This window comes from Tamandua tetradactyla, chromosome 6 (genome assembly GCF_023851605.1).
Source record: "Tamandua tetradactyla isolate mTamTet1 chromosome 6, mTamTet1.pri, whole genome shotgun sequence".
Taxonomy (NCBI): domain Eukaryota; kingdom Metazoa; phylum Chordata; class Mammalia; order Pilosa; family Myrmecophagidae; genus Tamandua; species Tamandua tetradactyla.
The window spans coordinates 85787590-85807974 of NC_135332.1; the positions used below are offsets into that span (position 1 = coordinate 85787590).

Here is a 20385-nt window from a genome sequence, read left to right on the forward strand (position 1 = left end):
CAGGGAAGGAGAACCCCACTCAGAAGGACCCCACTGACTAGGACCCCATGCTCATAAGGACCCTGTGATCAGAAGGACCGGCTCAGGAGGCCCACACTGCATTTAATGCTCTGCCACCACTGTCGTGCAATCCCAGCTCACTTTTTAGCTAAGCCACATGTCTTCACTTGGCGCTGGGCCTGCATATTACACGGCCAGCCCTGGCCACAGGAGCCTGCACAAGTCAGGAGAGGTGCTGCTGCGAGAGGAAACACCTCCCAAGCTCCACAGCTAGAGCAACAGATGGGTGATTTCTCATGCACGGGGCATGCTTCCCCCAGCCCCCGAGACATGCCCAGGACCCAGGCTGGTGGGGCACCCACAGTCACAGCATGCCAGGTCACCATGCAGAAGGAGGGAGGGTTCCAGAGGGTCTCCCACTGGCAATAAGTGACATATGTCATGGGGCCCACGATGCACTGGCCAGCCCGAGGCCCCCAACCACATTCGGTCCAGGACCCCGGAGGAGCAGGCCGCCCTGGGAAGTGCCCAGAAGGCGAGAACAGGAAACGGTTGCCTTGCCACCCTCATACCCTCCACGCCTCTGTCCGAAGTCAGCCCAACGGCCCTGACTTGGGAATTGAGGTCCTAGCCATGCAGTGGCCCCACCCACCCCAGGCCTCGTTGTCACTCCAGCCCTTGCCTTGGCGGCAGCTGCACATAAGCTTTATCTAAAGGGAAGCGACATGAAGTGGGTCCTCGCAGCAACTCAATTAATCCTCCATCGAAAACTCTAACACAATCAATTTGGGGAGCCGGCCGACATCATAACACAGTAATTAGGAACCACTTTCAACTCTCCGCTTCCTTTGAAGATTGTAATTGCAATTAATTAAACATCCATGGCTGCTCCTCGGAGCCCGTTTCCGAGCAAACAGGAACAGAGAGGGAGGGGAGCGGGCCACGCGGACCCCCTCTTCCCAACAACATGGGGATCAAATGGGGAGCCTGCCGCCCCTCCTCTCCCCAGGAGAACCAGCAGCCGGGACCCAGCTCACGGCCCTGAGCCGACACCCAATCCCTGCCCTCCCTCTCTGGCTCTGACTGTGCCTGGATTTGAGAGGGGGGACAGGCGGTTGCAGCCATTTCCTGCCACCTTCACACATTTAAACTCATTAAGTGATGCCTACTGCGGGAAGTACACGGGGGCTGGGGGGTGGGGGTGGGGACAGGCAGCAACGAGCCAGACAAGCCACACCCTGCCCAGGCCGATGTCACCACCTGCCAAGACCACCTGTGCTGCAAGCAAGGACAAAAGGTGGGCTAGTGGCCAAGCAGGACAAAAAAGCAGATGGCCTCGGGTGCAGGTGTGAGGGGGAGGCCTGGAAGGGCACCGTGTCCTGAGGGCAGAAGAGGGCCGGCCAGCCATGGGCTAGGACCAGGGGACAGTAACAGGCGCTTCTCCCAACAGAGTGTGGGTAGGAGTCACCAGCAAATGCTTGTTGGCACACCAAGCCTGCTGTTAACTCTCATGTCTCAGAGGAGGAGACCGAAGCTCAGGGGGTTCCAGAAGCTTGTCCAAGGCCATGCGGCTGGTAAAGGGCAGAATGGGGAAGCAAACCATGTGTTTCTAGCTCCAGAACCATTCCTCTGAGCCCACAGGTTGTCTGATGTTGGGGAGAAACTATGGGTCCCTTAGCCCCAGAGGCATGGGGAAAGTGGACATCTATCAGAGCGGTCATGGGTGCCATCTCTCTGTCTGTCCTTACCGGGTACTGACAACGTCTCCCCCCGTCCCCAGCAGCCTGCGAAGAGGCAGTTACCATATCCTGCCAGGTCAGAGCATGGGGGCCCCAGCATCCAAGCCAAGGTCTGTCTGCCCCAAAGCCCATGCTGTAGCCACAGCCCACCCCAGTGGATTCCAGGGCCCCGCGTCGCAGCTGTCGGCCCCAACTCCACAGCCGCCAGGCCTTGTTCTGCAAAGACGTCAGAATCTTCCAGCAAGTCAGTGGGAAGAAGGTGGCGACAAAGTGTGGACACTCAGATCTAGGATCAATGATTTTAAAAAAAAGGTGCTTCCCTCCAATTTCCAAAAATAATCTGAAGCATCATCCTTAGCATCATAGCCCAGATAAGATATGAAAGCCAAACACAGAGGAGGCAACACACCCAGAGAAGATCACACCTGGGGAACATTAGAGCAGCTGAGCACAAATGCACTCTGAGCATCCCGGCAGCCATAGCAAAAAGGGCAATGTGAGGGCTATAAAATTCTCCCTAGATGCTGGAAGGAAACAGGAGAAACCGAGTCCCAGGGGGTTATTGCCCAGATTCTCAGTCTAAGGAGCAATGAGCAGGATACTGTCTTGACATCCTCCTGCTCCCCAATCTATGGTTTCCAAAGCAGAGGGTTTCTTCTCTCCCCAAACGACCAGCTCCAGCCCTAGACCCAGTACCGAGCAGGTGCACAGAAAACACAGTAGATCATTGGCCCTGATTTACACAAAAGGCAGAGCCCTTCCCTGGGGCTCCTTCTGACCATGTTTCTCCCAGGGAGCATGGGTCTAACTGGCGGGGAAGGTGAATGGTTTAGCAGTTTAGCGGTTTGGTCAATCCTGGGACCAAACCTCAGGGCTTGCACTGCCCAGCTGCAGTGGACATGGCATCTGCTGGTCCCTTCTACCCTCCCCCACCATGAGCCATCTAGAGGTTCTGGGTCTCAGCGAGATAACTCACCGTTGGCCATGAGGATTGGTTCCAGCAGCACAGCCTAAGCCAATCAATGCACGGTGTTCCCTGGGCCACTACAGGTTGGTTTGAGAATGCATACACAACCGATCTGGACCCATGGGTCATTCCAAGAGGCCTCCTGGAACTAGTGAGAGAGATGGCCACTCATTCTTCTGATAGGACTCCAGGAAGCAGTGGCATCTCTCCTTCTCAGGGGCAGGAAGAGACTTTAAGGCAGAGGGGCAAGGGCGGGGGCAGCCATTGAGGTAGACATCTTAAGGGAAGAACTGGCCCCATGGAAGGCAGAGTCTCCATGACAACATCGGGACCCTGGATCAAACCTTCCCTGAAGCTCACCTAATATCTGGACCTTCCAGTAACCAAAACCATGAAGTCCCTTTGCGATTTAAGCCTGTTGGAGCTGGGCATTCTAGTAATACTTCCCACCTCTAAGTCTCAGTTTCTTCATATGTCCAGTGATTTCATGGTGTTGCAGCAGATGAAATAATGCCATGAGAGTGAAAAGGCTTTGGAAGCCCTAGGGTGCGCTCCGTGCCAGGAGGGTGCTGCTCATCAGTCCATGAGTTTCCCCCTTACTGCCTCTGTTCCGGGCTCACTGTCCTGGGTTCAGTTCCTCTTCAGTGAAGCTCTGCGTCATTGCCCATCCCTTGCACATGCCAGGTACTTTCCCTGAGTATTCACCTGGCCGGCTCCTCCTTATCCTTAAAATCCCACCTCCTCCAAGAAGCCCTTCGGGCATCTCTTTCCTCTTTGCAATAGGGTCTGCCCCGCCCCTATTTGTTTTCACTTATTGTAGTTTCTGTCATGCTTGTTTTTCCATTTGATTACTCCTTTGGGGTCGTTGTCCCCTAGACCAACCCTTCTCAAACTAGTGGTGGTGAAAAACCAGAGTTTTTGTATCGAATCCATCACAGACCCAGACTTTTGTAAACAGCACTAAAAATAAATTTCTAGAAAAATGAAGTAAAAAAGCAAGCAAAATATAAACCCCAAATCATTTTTAATACATTCCATACTCACAAAATGATACTATCAAATTGTTACAAAGGTTTCTAAATGGTTACTCTTGATTTCTGTTTCCTTGTCCTGAAAGGATCCCCAAACCCAACCTCAGCGCCCCTCAGGGCAAGCTGTGCTGCCAAATAACATGGGGAGCCCCTCGCCAGGGAAGACAGGTTAGTGATTAAAGGGTTGTTTTCCTGGCCCCTGGGTAGGGATGCCCCATCTGTCTCCCAGGGATCCCTGGGGACTGCCCTCTAGTCGCTCCCAGGGGTAACGTGCTTTATACCACCCCCTTCCCGGCTGCCTCCCGCTCCGGGTCTTGCTTCCTCACCCCCCTCCCCATGTCTCCAAGAATCAGCTCTCAAAAAACCACTTGCATGCGAATCTTTGTTTAGGAACTGCTGGGGGAACCCAAACAATTAATGCACAGTAGATAATACGTGACACATGATACATAATGTCACGGTTGTCATCTCATCACAGTTCAAGTGCCTGGATAGTATACAGTGTAAATCGTTTGCATGCCTCTATGAGATCCAAGCAAAAGGAGAGCAGCAGATAGGAGGGAGCCTGGAACCTGCGGCACGTGGTAGTATTATTTAGGGGAAGCCAGAGACCTTTTCCAGGCCCCCTAGCCCTCCTTCTCCCCAAGAAGAGGGATTCCTGATAACACCTCTTAGTTCTCCAGCTAAAACTAAGCGAGAGTTTGGAAAAACCTTGTCTAAACCCCACCACTGGGAGCTATAAATAACTTCTGGATTACAAGAAGCGGGGAAAAAGCTGATTCCATCTGTACTCGAGTAAGAACACGGTCTCCCGCTATGCTGGGGCACCCAGAATACAAATCCCAGAAGGAGGAAGTCTGGGCCTTTGGACTGAGCACCTTCCCCAAACTCTACTGGTTACCTACGGTTCAGATGCCCAAGTAGTGTTTGGGGGTGGAAGCTGCTGGGGTCATACAATCACTTGGCCCTGTCCACAGCCATAGCGCCCACACTCCCCAGTAGCAAGAGACCCCTGCCCAGAACTTGTCACCTACAGAGCGATACAGCCCAGGGTGGAGGCAGGGTCACTGGTAGACTCTTCAGGCTCTTTGAACTTTAGCCCCACAGGGGGAAGCAGGAGGCTCCTCTTTTCTCCCCAGAGCCAAGATGGGTCATCCGGGATGGGGCGAGCAGCAGGCGAGCGGCAGGTCCAAGTCAGTGAGGGGAGTGGAGGACGGCAGGCGGGTGGAGAGGACTGTGCCCTGTGCCTCTCTGGTCACACCCCCTCTCCTTGTCCTGTCTGTTCTTCCCACCCTCTTCCTCCCACTCCACAGCTTCCCGCTGCCCTTCCCTCTGCTCTCGGACCATCCCTCTGCCTCCGTCAGATCCCTGTGTCCCCTTGCCCTGGAAAATTGTGAGATTCCTGATCTTGGAGCCAGACCCAAGGTGAATCAAATCCCAGCTGCTCCCTGGAGCCTCAGGGGGCTGACCTGTGGGATGGGGACTCTGCTGCCCACCTCCCAAGGGGTCAGGCTGGGATCAGAGAGGTGGCACTGAGAGCCTGGGGACTGAAAGGAACCTCCCATATGCTCCCCTCCATGACAGCTGCTCTCTGGCTAGGACCGCCGGCCTCAGTTGCCTCTTCTATTTCATTCTTCCATCCACTTGAGATACATGTGGCTGTTTGGGTACCAAGGCTGACCTGACCAGGTCTGGCCAAGGTCAGAGCTAGGACCGGAGCCCAGCTCCTTTCCCCACCACCCACCCAGGAGTCCAGCTGTGGAATCCACATGCCTGTCCAGGTGTTTCCAGCAAGGAACATCAGCGGGGCAGGAAAAGTAAGAGGAACTCTTTATTAACTTTCTCTGGAAAGCTGGGGACTCTCCGCGGGGCAGTCCATCCCCCTACTCCCGTGAGTGTCCAGGCTAGGCCAGCCTAGGGGTTCCGCCTCCGGGCGCCGTACCCTCAGGCCCCAGGGGTCCCGTGAAGGCAGCCGCGGCGGGGCCAGGTGCCAGCAGGACGAGGCCGGGGCGCTGCCCGCCGCCCGCGTTGGCGTAGCTCAGGGCCAGCTGCTCCAGGCGCCGCTTGCGCACAGCTGCCTGCGCCGTGGCGTGCAGGGGCCGCAGCAGCGCGGGGGGCGGCGCGCCCGGCCCCCGCAGCAGGAAGTCGAAGCCGGTGCGGTCGCGAGGGTCGTAGAAGAGCGGCCCGCGGGCAGGGTCGGGCCCGGGCGGCCAGGCAAACGGGAAGGGCAGCGTGAAGTCCTCGGTAAGCACGCGGATGGCGAAGTCGTCCTCTTTGCCGAGCGCGCGGTAGGCGCGCCCGATGCCACGGAAGTGCGCCTCCCACAGCTGGGCGTCCCCGCCGTAGATGTCTGGGAAGGGGGGCTCTTGCGCTGCCGCTGGACCTGTGGGCGGCAGTGACAGTGAGGGGGGGTGGGGATGGGCTCCAGGGAGCTCAGATAGCACGGAGGTGGTGAGTGAGGTGCAACGGGTGACCCGCCAATCCAGACCGGCCAGGCAGGGAGTCTGGGGAGTGCAGAAGTGCAGAGAGGCAGGAGAAACTTCTGGAAGGTCACCATTTGAGTCTTGACCGGCAGGTGTGAAATCAGATGAAGAGAAGGGTGGGGGAAGTGGAGGAAAGGGGTGGTAGGAGCCGGCATTCCTGAGGGAAGGGCTTGGAAGGCACGACATCCAGAAGCGTGTACAATAGCACAAGCCACTCAAATATTATTGGAGCAGAAGGTTCCAAACAGAAGCAGACTACCTCGCCCACCAGACTCTCAACTGCAAGTTTATCCTGGCCAGGACGGGGTCCCAGGAGAACGGAAAAAGTCTCCAAATCTCTTGGCCTTTTGTGGGTCACCCTCAGGCCCTGGGAAAGACCCGGGCCTGCTCTCCAGAAAATCATGTGTTGTACACCCACAGCCCCTGCCCTTGGGTTTGGGTATCTCAGTCCCCTGAAACCCACCCATGGCCCGCAGCAGGCAGCCCCAGCACTGCCCATGGCCAAACCCTGCCTGGACCGCAGGGTCCCTCTGGGCCCCTCAATCCGAGACCAAGCTCCTCATCCTCTTATCCATTCATTCATTCAGTGTGCTCAGCTCTGGGGATGTTGAAGTGAACAGATCAGCCACAGGCCCTCTCCATGAACAGAGCCAGAGAAGGTTCCGGGAATCCGAGCGGACAAGACAGAGACAAGGGCAGCTGCCTCGGCACGGGCAGGATGGGAAGTCTTGGGCAGAGGCAGTGGGTGAATCTGCACAGATTCTGAGCATAAACTCCTCTGGATCCTCCACCAAGCATCCCTGAGAGAGAGTGACAATAAGTCCATCTTTCTGTCCAGAGAAGTCAGGCACAAAACCCGAATGAACACGTGGGCTGGGGAGCACTTGGTACCGTGAGAACTCCTGGCTCAAGAGCCTCTTATTATGCTTCTCCTCATTTCTCACAAATCCTTACTGAGCCCCTGCTGTGGCCCGGACAAGCACTGTTCTTGGGACCTGCTACAGCAGCAAACAAAATGGACTCGGGCTCTAATGCTCTCCAGGGCCAAGAATGAGCAGCCCTCTACGGTCAGATGTCCTGCTCTCTACCTGTGACAGCTTGGACTAGTCTCTTCATTTCACCAAGCCTTGGTTTTCCCTCCTACAAAATGGGAACAAGCCAGCCTGCTCTGCCACCCTCACAAATGAAATGGCAGTGACAAATCTGCTTTAATCATCCAAAAAGTACTTTCCTGGATCAGCACCGAGGACAGCGTCTCCCACGGCCACTGTGCCTGGAGCCCCTGGCAAGGCTAGGGGAAGGGCGGGGTGTCCATCCGGGGCAGCCTGGCCGACAGGACCCCTCCTTCCTGCAGGCCTCCAGGGCGAGCAGCTGGAGAGGGTGACACAGGGTGGGTGGGCAGTCGGGGGAGGGGCTATGGAGCTTGGTCTGGGTTAAGGGTGAGAGAAAGCGTTGGAGAAGAGGGCAGTTGTGGATAGAGCCTCGGGAGATGAGAGGGCCACCGTGTGGCCTCAGACTGGTCCCCAGGGCAGGAGGAATGACATTCTCTGACTCACACTCAACCAGGTGATGTTGTAGTGTTACAGGTGGCCAGAAGAGGGCCAGGGCGGAGGTCTGGGCCGGGGAGGGGGTTGGCTTGGGGAGAAATGCTCCGACTCTGACTACATGCTAAAGACAAGACCAGCGGGGTGGAGAGGGTAGGGACTGGGGATGAAGAGGGATGATGCTGAGGGTTAGGGCCTGAGCAGCTGAAGGAAGGAAGTGCTTTTATTATGATGGGAAAGGCCGAAAAAGGAGCAGGTTGCAGGAGAGGAGGAACAAAGAGTATTCATTTTGTTCAGATCAAGTTTGAGATGTTTTTCAGCCATCCAAGGGAGAGAGAGGAAGGACAGTGGCCATGAGTCCGGAGTCCAGGACAGAAGTCTGGGCTGCAGAGAGACACTGGAAGATGGTATTTGAAACCGCAGAACTGGATGGAATCACCAAGGGAGTGTGGGCAGGAAGAGAAGGCTGAGAATTGAGCCTGGAGCCCTCCAACCTCACCAGGTCAGGGAGCCAGCAAAGAGGCTGAGAAGGAGCAGCCGGGGATGCAGGCACATCGGGCACGAGGTGAGTCCTGGGAGCCACAGGAGGAGGAATGGGAGAGCTGAGTCCGTGCTGTTGGTGGTCCTCCCAAGCAGAGCTTAAGGACTGACCTCGGATTTAGCAGCATGGAGGCCACTGGTGACCTTGGCAAGAGCTGGTTGAGTGAAGCCCTGAGAATGAACGCCTGATTGGAGTGGGCTCAAGAGCAAATGGGAGGGAGAGATTTGTCAGCAGCGAGTATAAATAACCTTTTTTGAAGAGTTTCACTATAAATGGGGAGCAGAGAAACGAGGCGGTAGCTAAAAGGGAAGTGGGGTCAGGAGATAGGATAAATACCAGCAGCTTTTATGTTGGCGGAAGTGATCCATTAAAGAGGGAAAATGTCATGATACAGGAGAGAGGGTGGAGAATTGCTGAGTAGGAGGGAAGGGACAGGGCATCAAGACAGGCTTGGCTAGGAGCAGGGACAGGTCGTAGGAGCAGGGAGAAGGAGGACACAGCCGAGGAGTGTGGGTATAGGTGGGCGCAGGTACAGGTGGGTGGGTTCCCACGGCTCTCGAAACCTGTGGGCTCTCTTCTGATGGCTTCCAGTGCCTCCTTGAATGAGGGAGCAAGGTCAGCAGCCGAGCTTGAGCAGGGAGAGGCAGAGCTGGGACTTGGAGAGAGAGAAGGTGTGAGACTGTTGCTAGGAGAGCGAGAGAGGGTGGCAGGACTGAGGAAATGCAGCAGGACCCTGGCATCGCCGAGACGCCCCAGAGGCTTGTGGTCAAGAATTTAAAGTGGGCGCATCCGTGTGGCTCAGGGGTCCCCAGCTCCGTTCAATCACGCAGGTGCAGGCACAGAGGAGGTGTAGAATTGGGGGATTGCCTGGCCAGTTTGATACAGTGGGAGGGGCTGGGGAGGTGAGGGAGCTGGGTGAGCAGGGAGGGAGGGGCCGCGGTGAGGAAAGGTGTGTGGGGAAGGTGGGTGGAGGGTGGGCCATCTGCTCCTGCCAGAGCAGTGCTGGAGTCAGCCTCTAGAGGGTGTGAGATTGCGGCAAGGGATGGGCTGTAATTTTGGGGTCCTGAGGAGCCAAGGGCAGGACCGGGAGGCAGGGGGTAGGGGTTGGGGTGGAGACGGGAGCCTTGGAGGAGCCAGGGCAACCGGAGGTCCAGAGCAGGGAAGGACCCACCAACAGTGGTGGCAGGAGGGATGGAGAGAGGTCCAGGACCCTGGATGTCTCAGGAGGGAGGAGTGACCACGGGTGGAGGTGGATGACTGCACCCCACCAGGAGGGGCAGTGGGCAGACCCATCAGACCTGGATTCAGAGCTGGGGTGTTAGGGTGAAAACAACCCTGGGGATCGAGAAGGCCCCTGGCCTACCTTCAGGGTCCAGAGGTGGGGGGCTGGGGAAAACTAGCCCCCACCAGAGTGGGCCACAGAGGGAGCTCCAGGGGACGAGGGGGACACCCTACCCTGGCCCGCTCTCACTGTGTTGACGTGTGACATTGGAGAGCCCTCGCTCTCGCCCTATTCCTTAGCTATAAGAGAAGGTAGAAAGCGTCTTCCTGCCCCATATGTCCAGTGCCACTTGCCCCACCCCTTCCCCTCCATCCTTCACCCTACCAAGTGCCTCCCCTAGGGTGGCTGTAGGAGGAGGGGGCAGGCTGGCCGGGCTGGGCGTCCCAGAAGAGGGGGAGGCCATGTCAGCAGGTGGGGTTTGGACTTCTGTTTACCTGGCTGCCCTGGAGCCTGGGGGAGGGGCTTCTAGGGAAGCAGAGAACCTTGCATTTAAAGGGACCCCACCTGGGAGCGGGGTGGGAGGGTAGGATACATGGGGCGCTCAGAGAGCACCGCCCCCCAACACCCCTGCGGTGTTTCTGAGGCCGGCCCCTCTATGACATTCCCAGTGCATCCAGCAACCGGAGTTACCCCTGATCTCACCCAGCGCCTCCTAGGAGCCATCACGACCCCACCCTGTCCCTGTGGACCTGCCCAGGTATCTCACCCCCCCACACACACCCATTCTTCCCCCTCAGGTAGGTTTGGGGTCCACGGTCCCCTGGATTTGTGCATAGGGCATTCCAGGCCATAATCCAGTCTTGGGGCTGGGCCATCCCATCTTGACCACGGCATCTCATGGGCATTCCTGGGCCCAGGGAGGCCATGTCAGCAGCCACCATCCTCAGTAACTCAGGGACATGGGTCAGACTAGGCCCCTGGCCTCAGAGAGCATGTGTAAGCTTAGGTCCCCGCAAAGCAGACCCAGGCACCTATGGGGGAGTGTGGGATATAACCACAAAGGCAGGGACACCTGCAAAGGGTCTTGTGAGGCTGGCAATGGGGGCCCATTCCAGGGGGGAGCCCTGAGCTGTCCCACCTGGGGACTGGGAGGCCGGTGCCTGTCCCCTGACTCCCATGAGACTCCTGGACAGTCTCCAAGAAGGCTTCAGGGGCCAGACAAACCTGCTGACAAAGTTGGAAGTGAGCTTGGGCCCCTGGGCCCCCACGGGGAGGAGACCCCTGCCCCCCAGCTTTGGCTGTTAGGTGAGCAAGAACTACGTTTCCACAGTGTTTGCGCCCAGTTGGCAAAGCGGAGGGCACAGCCTGGGGGTGCTGGCAGGGCAATGGGGTGGGACAGGTGGGGCCTGTCATCTGGTTGCTCTGGCAACAGCCCAGCGGGAGGTTCAGCTCCCCTCCCAGAGAGAGCTGGCATGCAGGCTCTTTCCCGGGCAGGCTGGGAGCCAGCCAAGCCTCGGGCTCAGGAGCCTGGTTTGAATCCCACCTCTGCCGTGTGCGGCCCTATTCGGTGGATGGTTTTTCAGCATCAACATAAGGCCGAGGCCCCTTGAGGACATGGATAGTCACCATAGGGCACTTGTGCCCCTGGGGAAGGGGCCTCCCTGAAGGAGTGAGACCCTGGCGGTGTGGCTGTTCAGCATCAGCTATTACTGGTGCTCAGAGAAGCGAGAAGAATGAGGAGAGCAAACAGAGGCGCTGCTGGCACTGCCAGCTGGAGGATGGGTACAGGGCTGGACTGGCCCTCTCTCCCCCATCTAACCTGCGGCTCTCACTAACCAGATTCCCAGAGCACACCCAGCACCCAGAGCCCAGTTGAGGCAGCAAGTCCCTTTCTCTGAGAAATTCCGAAGGGCTTCACAGAGCTCTTCAAGGATGACTAGGAGAGTGCAAGGCATTCCTTTCAGAAAGCTGGGGCGACGAAGGGGGCACTCAGGAAGAAGGTGCCTTGGAGGACCGCCTGGAGAGCTGCAGTGGGGGGGGGGGCGGGGGGGGCCTCGCCGGGAGGTGGGAGGCAGATCCATGCAAAAGTGTGTAGGTGGGAGACCCCCAGGTTTACTCCAGGCACCTAGGGCTGCAAAATGCTGGGCGCCCTTCCCACCACGCATTTCCGCGTCAGCACCCGCCCCCGCTCCCAGCTGGGGAGGAGGGTGCGGGAGTGCGAAGAGGGCGTTACTCCAGGACCACGCTGGGGCCTGGGTCGCACGCAGGTCCCTGGCCCTGCGCATCCGCCTTCGCTGCGCGGCGCTCCGCCCTCCCATCGCGCCATTGCTGCCTGGGCCCGCAGCGCCATCTGCCGGCTGTTCGGTGGGGCAGGGGAAGGGGCATGGCGAGCAGCGGCCCACAAAGTCACCGGCAGCGTGGAAGCTGGGTACCGTGGGTTGGGGAGCGAGGTGGTCTTTGAGTCTCACCCTCATTCTGGACGTGGGTTGGGGTAGCAGGGTGTGGTACTGGATTTGAGCTGTGGTTCTCCCGAATGCTGTGTGGCCTTGGATGAGTCCCTGGCCCTCTCTATGCAGGTGGTGAGCCCAGCCGACTTCCAAGCTGCTGTGAAAAGGAAAGGACAACCCAGATCTGAGAGCTTGCACCCCACAGGGGTTCGTGCTTCCGGCCGCAGATGGGGATCCCTGACTCCTAAGGAGTTTATCCGGGAGACCCGCAGGTGACATGACCCCCCCAGAGACCTTCCATTCCTGGCATCGTGCCCTTTTCAAACGTAGTGAGGAGTGGGGAGAGAGGGACAAAAGTCAAATCCTAGGTCTCAGCGGGTTTCTCTCTCCAGGCTCCCACAGGTAAGGGTCAGTCCACAAAGGAGACTCATTGACTCCCATGCCCCGGAGTGATGCTCGAATCCCATTGCAGATCCCGCCTTCCCTGGGACCCTGCAGAGATGGAAGCTCAAAGGCATCCCTAGCCAGGGGCTGGCTGGTAGAGGGAGACGTTCATGGGGCTGAAGCTGCATGATGTTCCAGGACAGCCAGCACATGGCTGCAGCTTCGTCACTCGTACCCACTGCAAAGGCGGGCCCAGCCCTTAAGACCTCTGGCATTAGGGCCCATGACGAGCATCCTGGCTGGGACTCCCAGCTCAGCCCTGCACTATGCCCAGAGTTCACCTGCATCCCCTCGTTAACCCTCACAGAAACCAGGGAGGCCAGGTGGCTGTGCTCCCATTTTACAGATGGGGAGACCGAGGCACAGAGAGATCGAGTGCCACGGTCAGTGGGTGCCGCCCAGCCCCATGCCGAACCTCTGGGGCCTTCCTCACTCCCATTCATGTAGAGGGGAGGAGCTGCTGGCCTCAAGTAGCAGCTCAGCCTCTCCTGGATGCTTAGATGGGGCCCCAAAGGTAAGCCCAGCCCAGCCTCACTTCCATCTCCACTCCCCAAGCTGGGTGCACCGGCCCCAGAGGAGACCACTGAGCCCCAGCGAAGGACGAGGGCAAGCCCCAGGCCACGTCAGGACACACACATACACTGTGTGCCCCAGACAACAGTTCCAGGCCCACGGCACCGTCCTAGGAAGGGGTCCATGTCCCCCGGAGCCATTGTGACCTCAGGGTGAGGTCAGGGTTGGTGGGTTGGGGGAGGGGCACCCAGAGACAGAGCTGCCCCCTGTTGGGAGCGAGCACAGAGCTGGCAGCTGTGGCCTGTGGGTCCCCCACGGCATCCCCACCATGAATGGGCAGCATTCTGAAAGGCTGCGCAGCTGCGTCTCCGGCGATCAGACGTCGACTGCCATGTCCCAGAACCCCAGGTCAGCCCGCAGCCCTGGGCATGTGGGGAGCCCAGGGAGAGGGGACGCAGGCTCCCCACTGCCCTGCCGGGGTCCTTGCCTTTCCCTTGCTCAGGGGTGGCCAGGCCCTCCTCCTTGGGGCATTTGGGGCTGACCCCCAGCCCCTGGCCAAGGTGGGAAGGGTCCTGCTGCCAGTGTAGGCTGGTGGGGGCTTGGCGGGGGTGGCCTCTGTGCCAAGGTCGGGGGGAAGCCTGGAGGAAGGACACTTCCATTCCATGGCAGCCTGCATGGCTGAGCGCTGCCTGGGAGGACCCAAGGAGTAGGTGACCACCTGCTGTGAGCAGGCATGGACAGACTGACTGACAGACAGATGGCCTGCAGAATGGGCTTGCAGAGTCTGTGGGAGCCCTATTTAAAGGAAGGTTCCCCTAGGCCGCCGAGCCCAGGGTCCCGAAGGCAGCTTGGAGGCTGAGCCACACTCCCGCCTCTGCCTTCTGCCCACCCAGGCGGGCACCCCCAGGCACGGAGCTGCCCTCTCCTCAAGCTCTTGCCTGGGACCCCCCAGGTTTGATCCCTGCCCCCCGAAGCTGTTCCCCAAGGCGCATCTTGAGCCTGCCTTTCAGTTCGGTTATTTTGGTATCGGCGCACTTGTTTCTGTTGGGCTGTTTGTCAGACCTGTCTTCTCCTCTGCCATATCGTGTATAGCTTCTAAACTGAGAGGACGCAGATGTTCGCCTAATATCCTGTTTGCATTGTTTTTCTCTTTTTAAAAATACATTTAACTGTTGACATCATGGGGGCCGTGACCCGGGTTTGCGGCAAGGTAGTAAACTCGCTGAGCCGGTGGCCGATGGAGGGGCAGGCCCGAGGCCCTCCCAGGTGCCCTGCGGGGCTGGCTCTCAGGCCTGACCAGCGTGAGATGCCCACTCAGTTGGCATCAGCTGGGCTCGGATGAAAGGCTATGCCCTCGGGGAGCAGCTGGGAAGGGCTGGCTTCCTGAGCTGCAGGAGCTGAAGGAGCCTTCCAGGAGGGGCTGACACCCTGTGCCGGGCTCCAAGGGTGGGCACTCAGGGGGAGGGACCCTCGGTGCGGACATGAGAGCTGGGCTCGGAGACCCCCCAGAGATGTCAGAACAAGCCACCTCTCCGATGCAGGCTGCAGAGCCGGGGTCCCTCCCTCGCTGACTGAGTGACCTGGGACAAGGTGCTGGACCCCGGAGGGTGCCGCTGCTCTGGAGCTGGGGGAGGGCAGCATGGGTGCCCTCCAGCACTCAGCAGGTCCCATCTTCTTTTTCATTTAACAATTTTATTCACACACCAGACAATCAATCAGTGGCTCTTGGTATAATCACAGAGTTGTGCATTCATCACCACAGTTGATCTGAGAACGTTCTCATTGGTCCAAAAGCAAATCCTATGGCCCTTATACCCTTCCTATTATCGACACTCAGCTTTGGTATAGGACCCTTGTTAACAATTGATGAAAGAATACTACAATTTTACTATTAACTATAGTCCTTAGTTTGTATGAATAGTATTTTTCCCCTATACCACCCCATTATTAACACCTTGTAGTAATGATGTACTTTTGTTCAAAGTTTATATCAGAACTTTCCTATAATTGTACATTTAACCACAGTCATCATTTGTAGCAGGTTTTGTTGTTATATAGTCCCATGTTTTGTCCTCTCACTTTCCTTCTCATGACACAAACAACCCTGGACTCCCCTTTCAACCATACTCCCAACAGAATTGCTAATTATATGTACAGTACTGTGCTACCATCTCCCCTATCCAATTCCAAACTTTTACAATCAACCTTATTAAAAATTCTGTACTCCTTAAGCAACGTCTGCCCATTCTCTATCTCCTGGTAACCCATACCTTAGATTTCGACTCCCAGAGTTTGCTCATTATAATTACTTCATATTAGTGATACCATAAAATATTTTTCCTTCTGCATTTGGTTTATTTTGCTTAACATAATGTCCTCAAGGTTCATGCACGTGTCATGGGCTTCTGGTCTTCATTCCTTCTTACTGTTGAATAGTCCCATCATACGGACATGCCACATTTTGTTTATCGATTCATCTGTTGATGGACCCTTGGACTGTTTCCATCTTTTGGCCATTGTGGATAATGCCGCTATGAGCATCAGTGTGCAAATGTCTGTTCACATCCTTGCTTTTAGTTCTTCTGGGTATTTACCAAGTAACAGGATTGCCGGATCGCAAGACACCTCTATACTTGGCTTTCTGAGGAACCGCCAATCGTCTTCTGCAATGGCTGTACTATTTTACTTTCCCACCAGTGGTGCACAAGTGTTCCTATTTCTCCATATCCTCTCCAGCACTTACGGTTTACTGTTTTCTCGATAATGGCCATTGTAGCAGGTGTGAAATGATATCTCATTTTGGTTCTGATTTGTATTTGCCTAACAGCCAGCAATGTTGAACGTCTTTCATGTGCCTTTTACCCATTTGTATTTCCTCTTTGTTAAAATGTCTGTTCAAGTCTTTTGCCCATTTTTAAGTTGTGCTGTTATTAATCCGTAGGATTCCTTTATACAGTCTGGATATTAAACTCTTATCAGATATGTGGTTTCCAAATATTTTCTCCCATTGAGTAGGCTGCTTTTTCATTTTCTCTACAAAGTCCCTTGAAACACAAAAGTATTAAATTTTGAGGAGATCCAATTTATCTGTTTCCTCTTTCATTGCTTGTGTTTGGGGTGTAAGATCTAAAAAACCACCTTCTACCATATGATCTTGAAGATGCTTCCATACATTTTTTCTAGGAGTTGTGTGATCCTAACACTAAGTTTTAAGTCTTCGATTCATTTTGAGTTAATTTTTTGCATAAGATGTGAGATATGGGTCGTCTTTCATTTGTTTGGTTGTGGATATACAGTTCTCCCAGTACAATATCTTAAAGAGACTGTTCTATCCCAGTTGAGTGAACTCGGCCGCCCTGTCAAATATCAATTGCTGGGTGGTGTAACAGTGGCTCAGTGGCAGAATTCTTGCCTGCCATGCTGGAGATCCAGGTTCGATTCCCAGTGCCTGCCCAGGCAAAAAAAAAAAAATCAATAGCCATAGATATGAGGGTCTATTTCTGAACTCTCTATTCAATTCCATTGGTTTATGTATCTATCCTTATGCCAGTAATGCGGTTTTGACCAATGCAGCTTTGTAATATGCTTTAAAGTCAGGAAGTGTGAGTCCTCCAACTTCACTTTTCTTTCTCAAGATATTTTGGGCAATTCAGGACCCCTTGCCCTTCCAAATAAATTTGATGATTGGTTTTTCCATTTCTGAGAAGTAGGCAGTGAGAATTTTGATTGGTATGGCACTGAATCTGCAAATCAATTTGAATAGCATTGACGTCTTAACTATACTTAGTCTTCCAATTCATGTCCTTCCATTTATTTAGATCTTCTTTGATTTTTTTCGGCAATTTTTGTAGTTTTTAGTGTATAAGTCCTTTACCTCCTTGGTTAAATTCATTCCTAGATATTTGATTCTTTTAGTTGCTATTTGAAATGGATTTTTTTTCCTCGATTTCCTCCTCAGAGTGCTGCTGATTTCTGCATGTTGATCTTGTATCCTTCCAGTTCGCTTAACTCATTTATTACCTCTAATAACTTTATTGAAGATTCTTCTGGACTTTCTAAATATAGGATCATGTCATCTACAGTGAAATTTTTACTTCTTCTTTTTTGATTTGGATGCCTTTTCTTGCCTAATTGCTCTGGCTAGAACTTCCAGTACAATGTTGAATAACAATAGTGACAGTGGGCACACTTGTCTCATTGCAGATCTTAAGGGGAAAGCTTTCAGTTTCTCACCACTGGTTTGACGTTAGCTGTGTGTTTTTCAGATATGCCCTTTATCATGTTGAAGAAGTTTTCTTCTATTCCTGTCGGTCCAAGTGTTTTTATCAAGAAAGGATGCTAGATTTTATCAAATGCCTTTTCCATGCCAATTGAGATGATCATGTGTTTTTTCCCCTTCGATTTGTTAATGTGGTGTATTACATTAATTGATTTTCTTGTGTTAAGCCACCCTTGAATGCCTGGGATAAAACCCACTTGGTCATGGTGTCTCACTCTTTCAATGTGCTGTTGAATTCAATGTGCTGGCATTTTTTTTGTTTTTTTTGAGGATTTTTGCATCTACAGTCATTAGAGAAATTGGTCTGTCAATTTTTTTACTTGTAGTATATTTGTTTGGCTTTAGTATCAGGGTGATATTGGCTTCATAGAGTGAGTTAGGTGGCATTTCCTCCTCTTCAAGTTTCTGGAAGAGTTTGAGCATGATTGATTTTAATTCTTCTTGGAATGAGTCCTCTGTGAAGCCATCTGGTCCTGAGCTAGGAGGTTTTGGTTTATTGAGGACTTCTTTTTCTCCTGGAGTCAGTGTAGGTCATTCATGTGTTTCTAGGAAGTTATCCAGTTCACCTAAGTTTTCTAGTTTGTTGGCGTACAGTTTCTCCTAGTACTCTCATGATGCTTTTTATTTCTGTGGGGTCAGTAGTAATGTGCCCCTTCTCATTCTGATTTTATTTTCATCTTCTCTCTTTGTTTCTTTATCAATCTAGCTAAGGGTTTGTCAATTATGTTAATTTTCTCAAAGAACCAACTTCTGGTTTTGCTATTGTTTTTTTTTTTTAATTCTCAATTTCATTTATTTCTGCTGCAATCTGTGTTATTACTTTCTTTCTGTTTACTTTAGGGATAGCTTGCTGCTCTTTTTCTAGTTCCTCCAAGCGTGCAGGTTGGCCCTCCATTTCAGCCCTTTCTTCTTTTTTAGGTTTTTAGGACAATAAATTTCCTTCTCAGCACTGCTTTCACAGCATCCCTATAAGTTGTTTGTTTGGTTTTTTTTTTTTTTTTACAAACGTGAAAGAAAACATCTATTTTATTTGAACTGATCCAATATATATTTGAAGCTTGTTTTCACAGCATCAATTTTTTCTATCAAAGTTTAATTCCCTTTTTTTACAAAAGAGGTTATTTTTATTAGAGAAGTTATGGGTTTGCAGAACAATCATACATGAAATACAGAATTCCCATACACTACCCCAACCCCAACACTTGCTTTGGTGTGGAAAATTTGTTATAATTGATGATAAACACTATTTTGTAATTCTACTATTTTTAACAGCAGTTACATTTGTTGCAATTGATGAAAGATTATTGAAGTAGAACTATAACTTTTGTCCATAGTACACATAGGGGTATTTTTCCCCATATTGCCGACCTATTGTTTTGTTTCTTTCACTCAGCATCCCATAAAGTTTTAGTATGTTGTGTTCTTGGTTCATTTGTCTCAAAATATTTACTGAATTCTCTTGTAATTTCTTCTTTTACCCACTGATTGTTTAAAAGTGTGTTGTTTAACCTCCATGTATCTGTGAAATTTCCAGTCCTCCATTTGTTATTAATGCCAGCTTTGTTCCATTATGATCAGAGCAGTCATATTCTATTTTCGTCTCTTTTTTTACCCTTTTAGTTACCTTGACTGATCGTCTTATTTTCTACACTTCCCTCCAAAGGTGCTCTCTTCTCTCTTTTCCTTTCAGCCTGTGATACTCCCTTTAGCATTTCTTGTAGAGCAGTTCTTTTGTTAACAAACTCTCTAATTTTCTGTTTGTATGTGACTATTTTAAACTCCCCCTCATTTTGAAGGGGAGTTTTGACAGATAAGGAATTGTTGACTGGCTGTTTTTCTCTCTCAGTATCTGAAATGTTTCATACACACTACCTTCTTGCTTTCATGATTTCTAATGAGGAATTAGAACTTAGTCATATTGAGCTTCCCTTGCACTGACAAATCACTTTTCTCTTGCTGCTTTCAGAATTCTCTCTGTCTTTGGTGTTTGACATTCTGATTAGAAAGTGTCTCGGGTCATTCTGTTCAGATTTGTTCTGGTTGGAGTACATTGTTCTTCCTGGACCCCTGTATATTGAAGTCTTTCATAAGAGTTAAGAAAGGTTCAACCATTATTTCCTCAAATATTCCTTCTGTCCTTTTTCTCCTCTCTTCTAGGACACCCAGGGCACGTATATGTATTTGTGTACTTTGTGCTGTCATTCATTTCTCCAGGATCTTGCTCAAATTTTTCTTTTCTTTTCCCTACCTGGCCTTCTGCCTATACAGTTTTGGAAATCCTAGCCTCTGCTAGTTCACTAGTGCACTCATCCTTCTTCTGCCTCTTCAGATTTGTTGTTGTATGTCTCATTGTATTTTTTATATCTTCTGTTGTGCTTTACATTCCCATAAGTTCTTTCTTCTTTTTTTTTTTTTTCCTTGCATGCTTTTAAATTCTTCTTTATCTTCATCCAGTATTTTCTTTATATCCTTTATCCCTTTGGCCACATTTTCCTTCCACTCCTTGAATTGATTTAGAAGATTTGATTGAATATCATTAACTAGTTATTTCAATTCCTTTATCCCACCTGAAGTTTTTAGTTTGTTCCTTTGGCTGGCCCATATCTTCCTGTTTCTTACTAAGGTTTGTAATTTTTTGCAAGTGTCTAGATATCTAATTTTCTTGATGAGTTTATCCTGGGGGTCAGTTTCTCTCGCCTCAGGTTTTCTTATTGATTGGCTTTCTGTTATAGCTCTTCTTTGACACTTGGCTCAATTTCTCTAGATCTTTAGAATAGTAGTGTTTAACTGATCAGAAAATTTTCTGCTCTTATTCATCTGATTCTTTCCCTGAGTATATGGTACAGTTTTTTTTTAACTGCACTATTTGTGCAATTATTTCACCCGCCCCCCCCAAAAAAAAGCTTCATTTTCCCTCTTCTACCTCAGGTATGTTGATCTGTTTATTTTTTGTATGTTTTTAACAATCCTTTCGTTACCTCTAATTTCTTTTACCTGGAGCCTGGGAAAAGGGTCTCCCCAGAAGGGACATTCCCAAGTTAGTTTTTCCAGCAGACCCAGGACCTACAAAGGGGGTGTAGATCAGTTCTGAAGTAACCTGGGTAGAAGACCTGGAAGGATGCCAGTCTTCTCTATGGCAGCTCCCTGATTCTGTGCTTTCCTGTCATGCACAGCC

The 20385-nt window shown here is 52.3% G+C and overlaps 2 protein-coding genes across 17 annotated transcripts in view; one reads left to right on the forward strand and one right to left on the reverse strand.

Moving 5' to 3' along the window:
* Positions 1–5550: 5550 nt before the first annotated feature.
* On the reverse strand, positions 5551–13133 carry C6H8orf90 (chromosome 6 C8orf90 homolog). Of its 6 annotated transcripts, none has more exons than XR_013178141.1 (3): positions 13059–13133; positions 11996–12131; positions 6008–6120 (listed from the first exon to the last, which is right to left on the reverse strand). XR_013178141.1 is itself a non-coding variant. In XM_077166670.1 (2 exons), exons 1-2 carry the CDS (start codon positions 9988–9990, stop codon positions 5642–5644), a joined length of 558 nt encoding a protein of 185 aa, XP_077022785.1. In that variant the 5' UTR covers positions 9991–10135; the 3' UTR covers positions 5551–5641. The 6 variants fall into 6 exon arrangements, 1 of the variants encoding a protein (XP_077022785.1); XR_013178139.1 differs by having other exon boundaries at positions 11996–12128; positions 12954–13127; XR_013178138.1 differs by having other exon boundaries at positions 12954–13127.
* Positions 10245–20385, forward strand: part of LOC143688571 (maestro heat-like repeat family member 5) — a 94811-nt gene continuing 84670 nt past the window's right edge. For 7 of the 11 annotated variants that reach the window (XM_077166661.1, XM_077166659.1, XM_077166665.1 and 4 more), the window contains exon 1: positions 12083–12246. In XM_077166661.1, the coding sequence (XP_077022776.1) occupies positions 12098–12246 (149 nt within the window). In that variant the 5' untranslated portion in view covers positions 12083–12097. Of the gene's footprint in view, positions 10285–12082; positions 12247–13160; positions 13340–20385 lie in introns of those variants that run through there. The other 4 variants (XM_077166666.1, XM_077166664.1, XM_077166668.1 and 1 more) reach the window with 3 other exon arrangements.

What these genes read in the sequence shown, in the direction of transcription:
- C6H8orf90 (XM_077166670.1), bottom strand. Translation starts at nt 9,990, where the DNA reads ATGGCCTCCCCCTCTTCTGGGACGCCCAGCCCGGCCAGCCTGCCCCCT. An exon ending in CACCCTAGGGGAGGCACTTG is followed by an intron (nt 6,121 to 9,911) that starts GTAGGGTGAAGG and finishes TGCCGCCCACAG; the next exon opens with GTCCAGCGGCAGCGCAAGAG.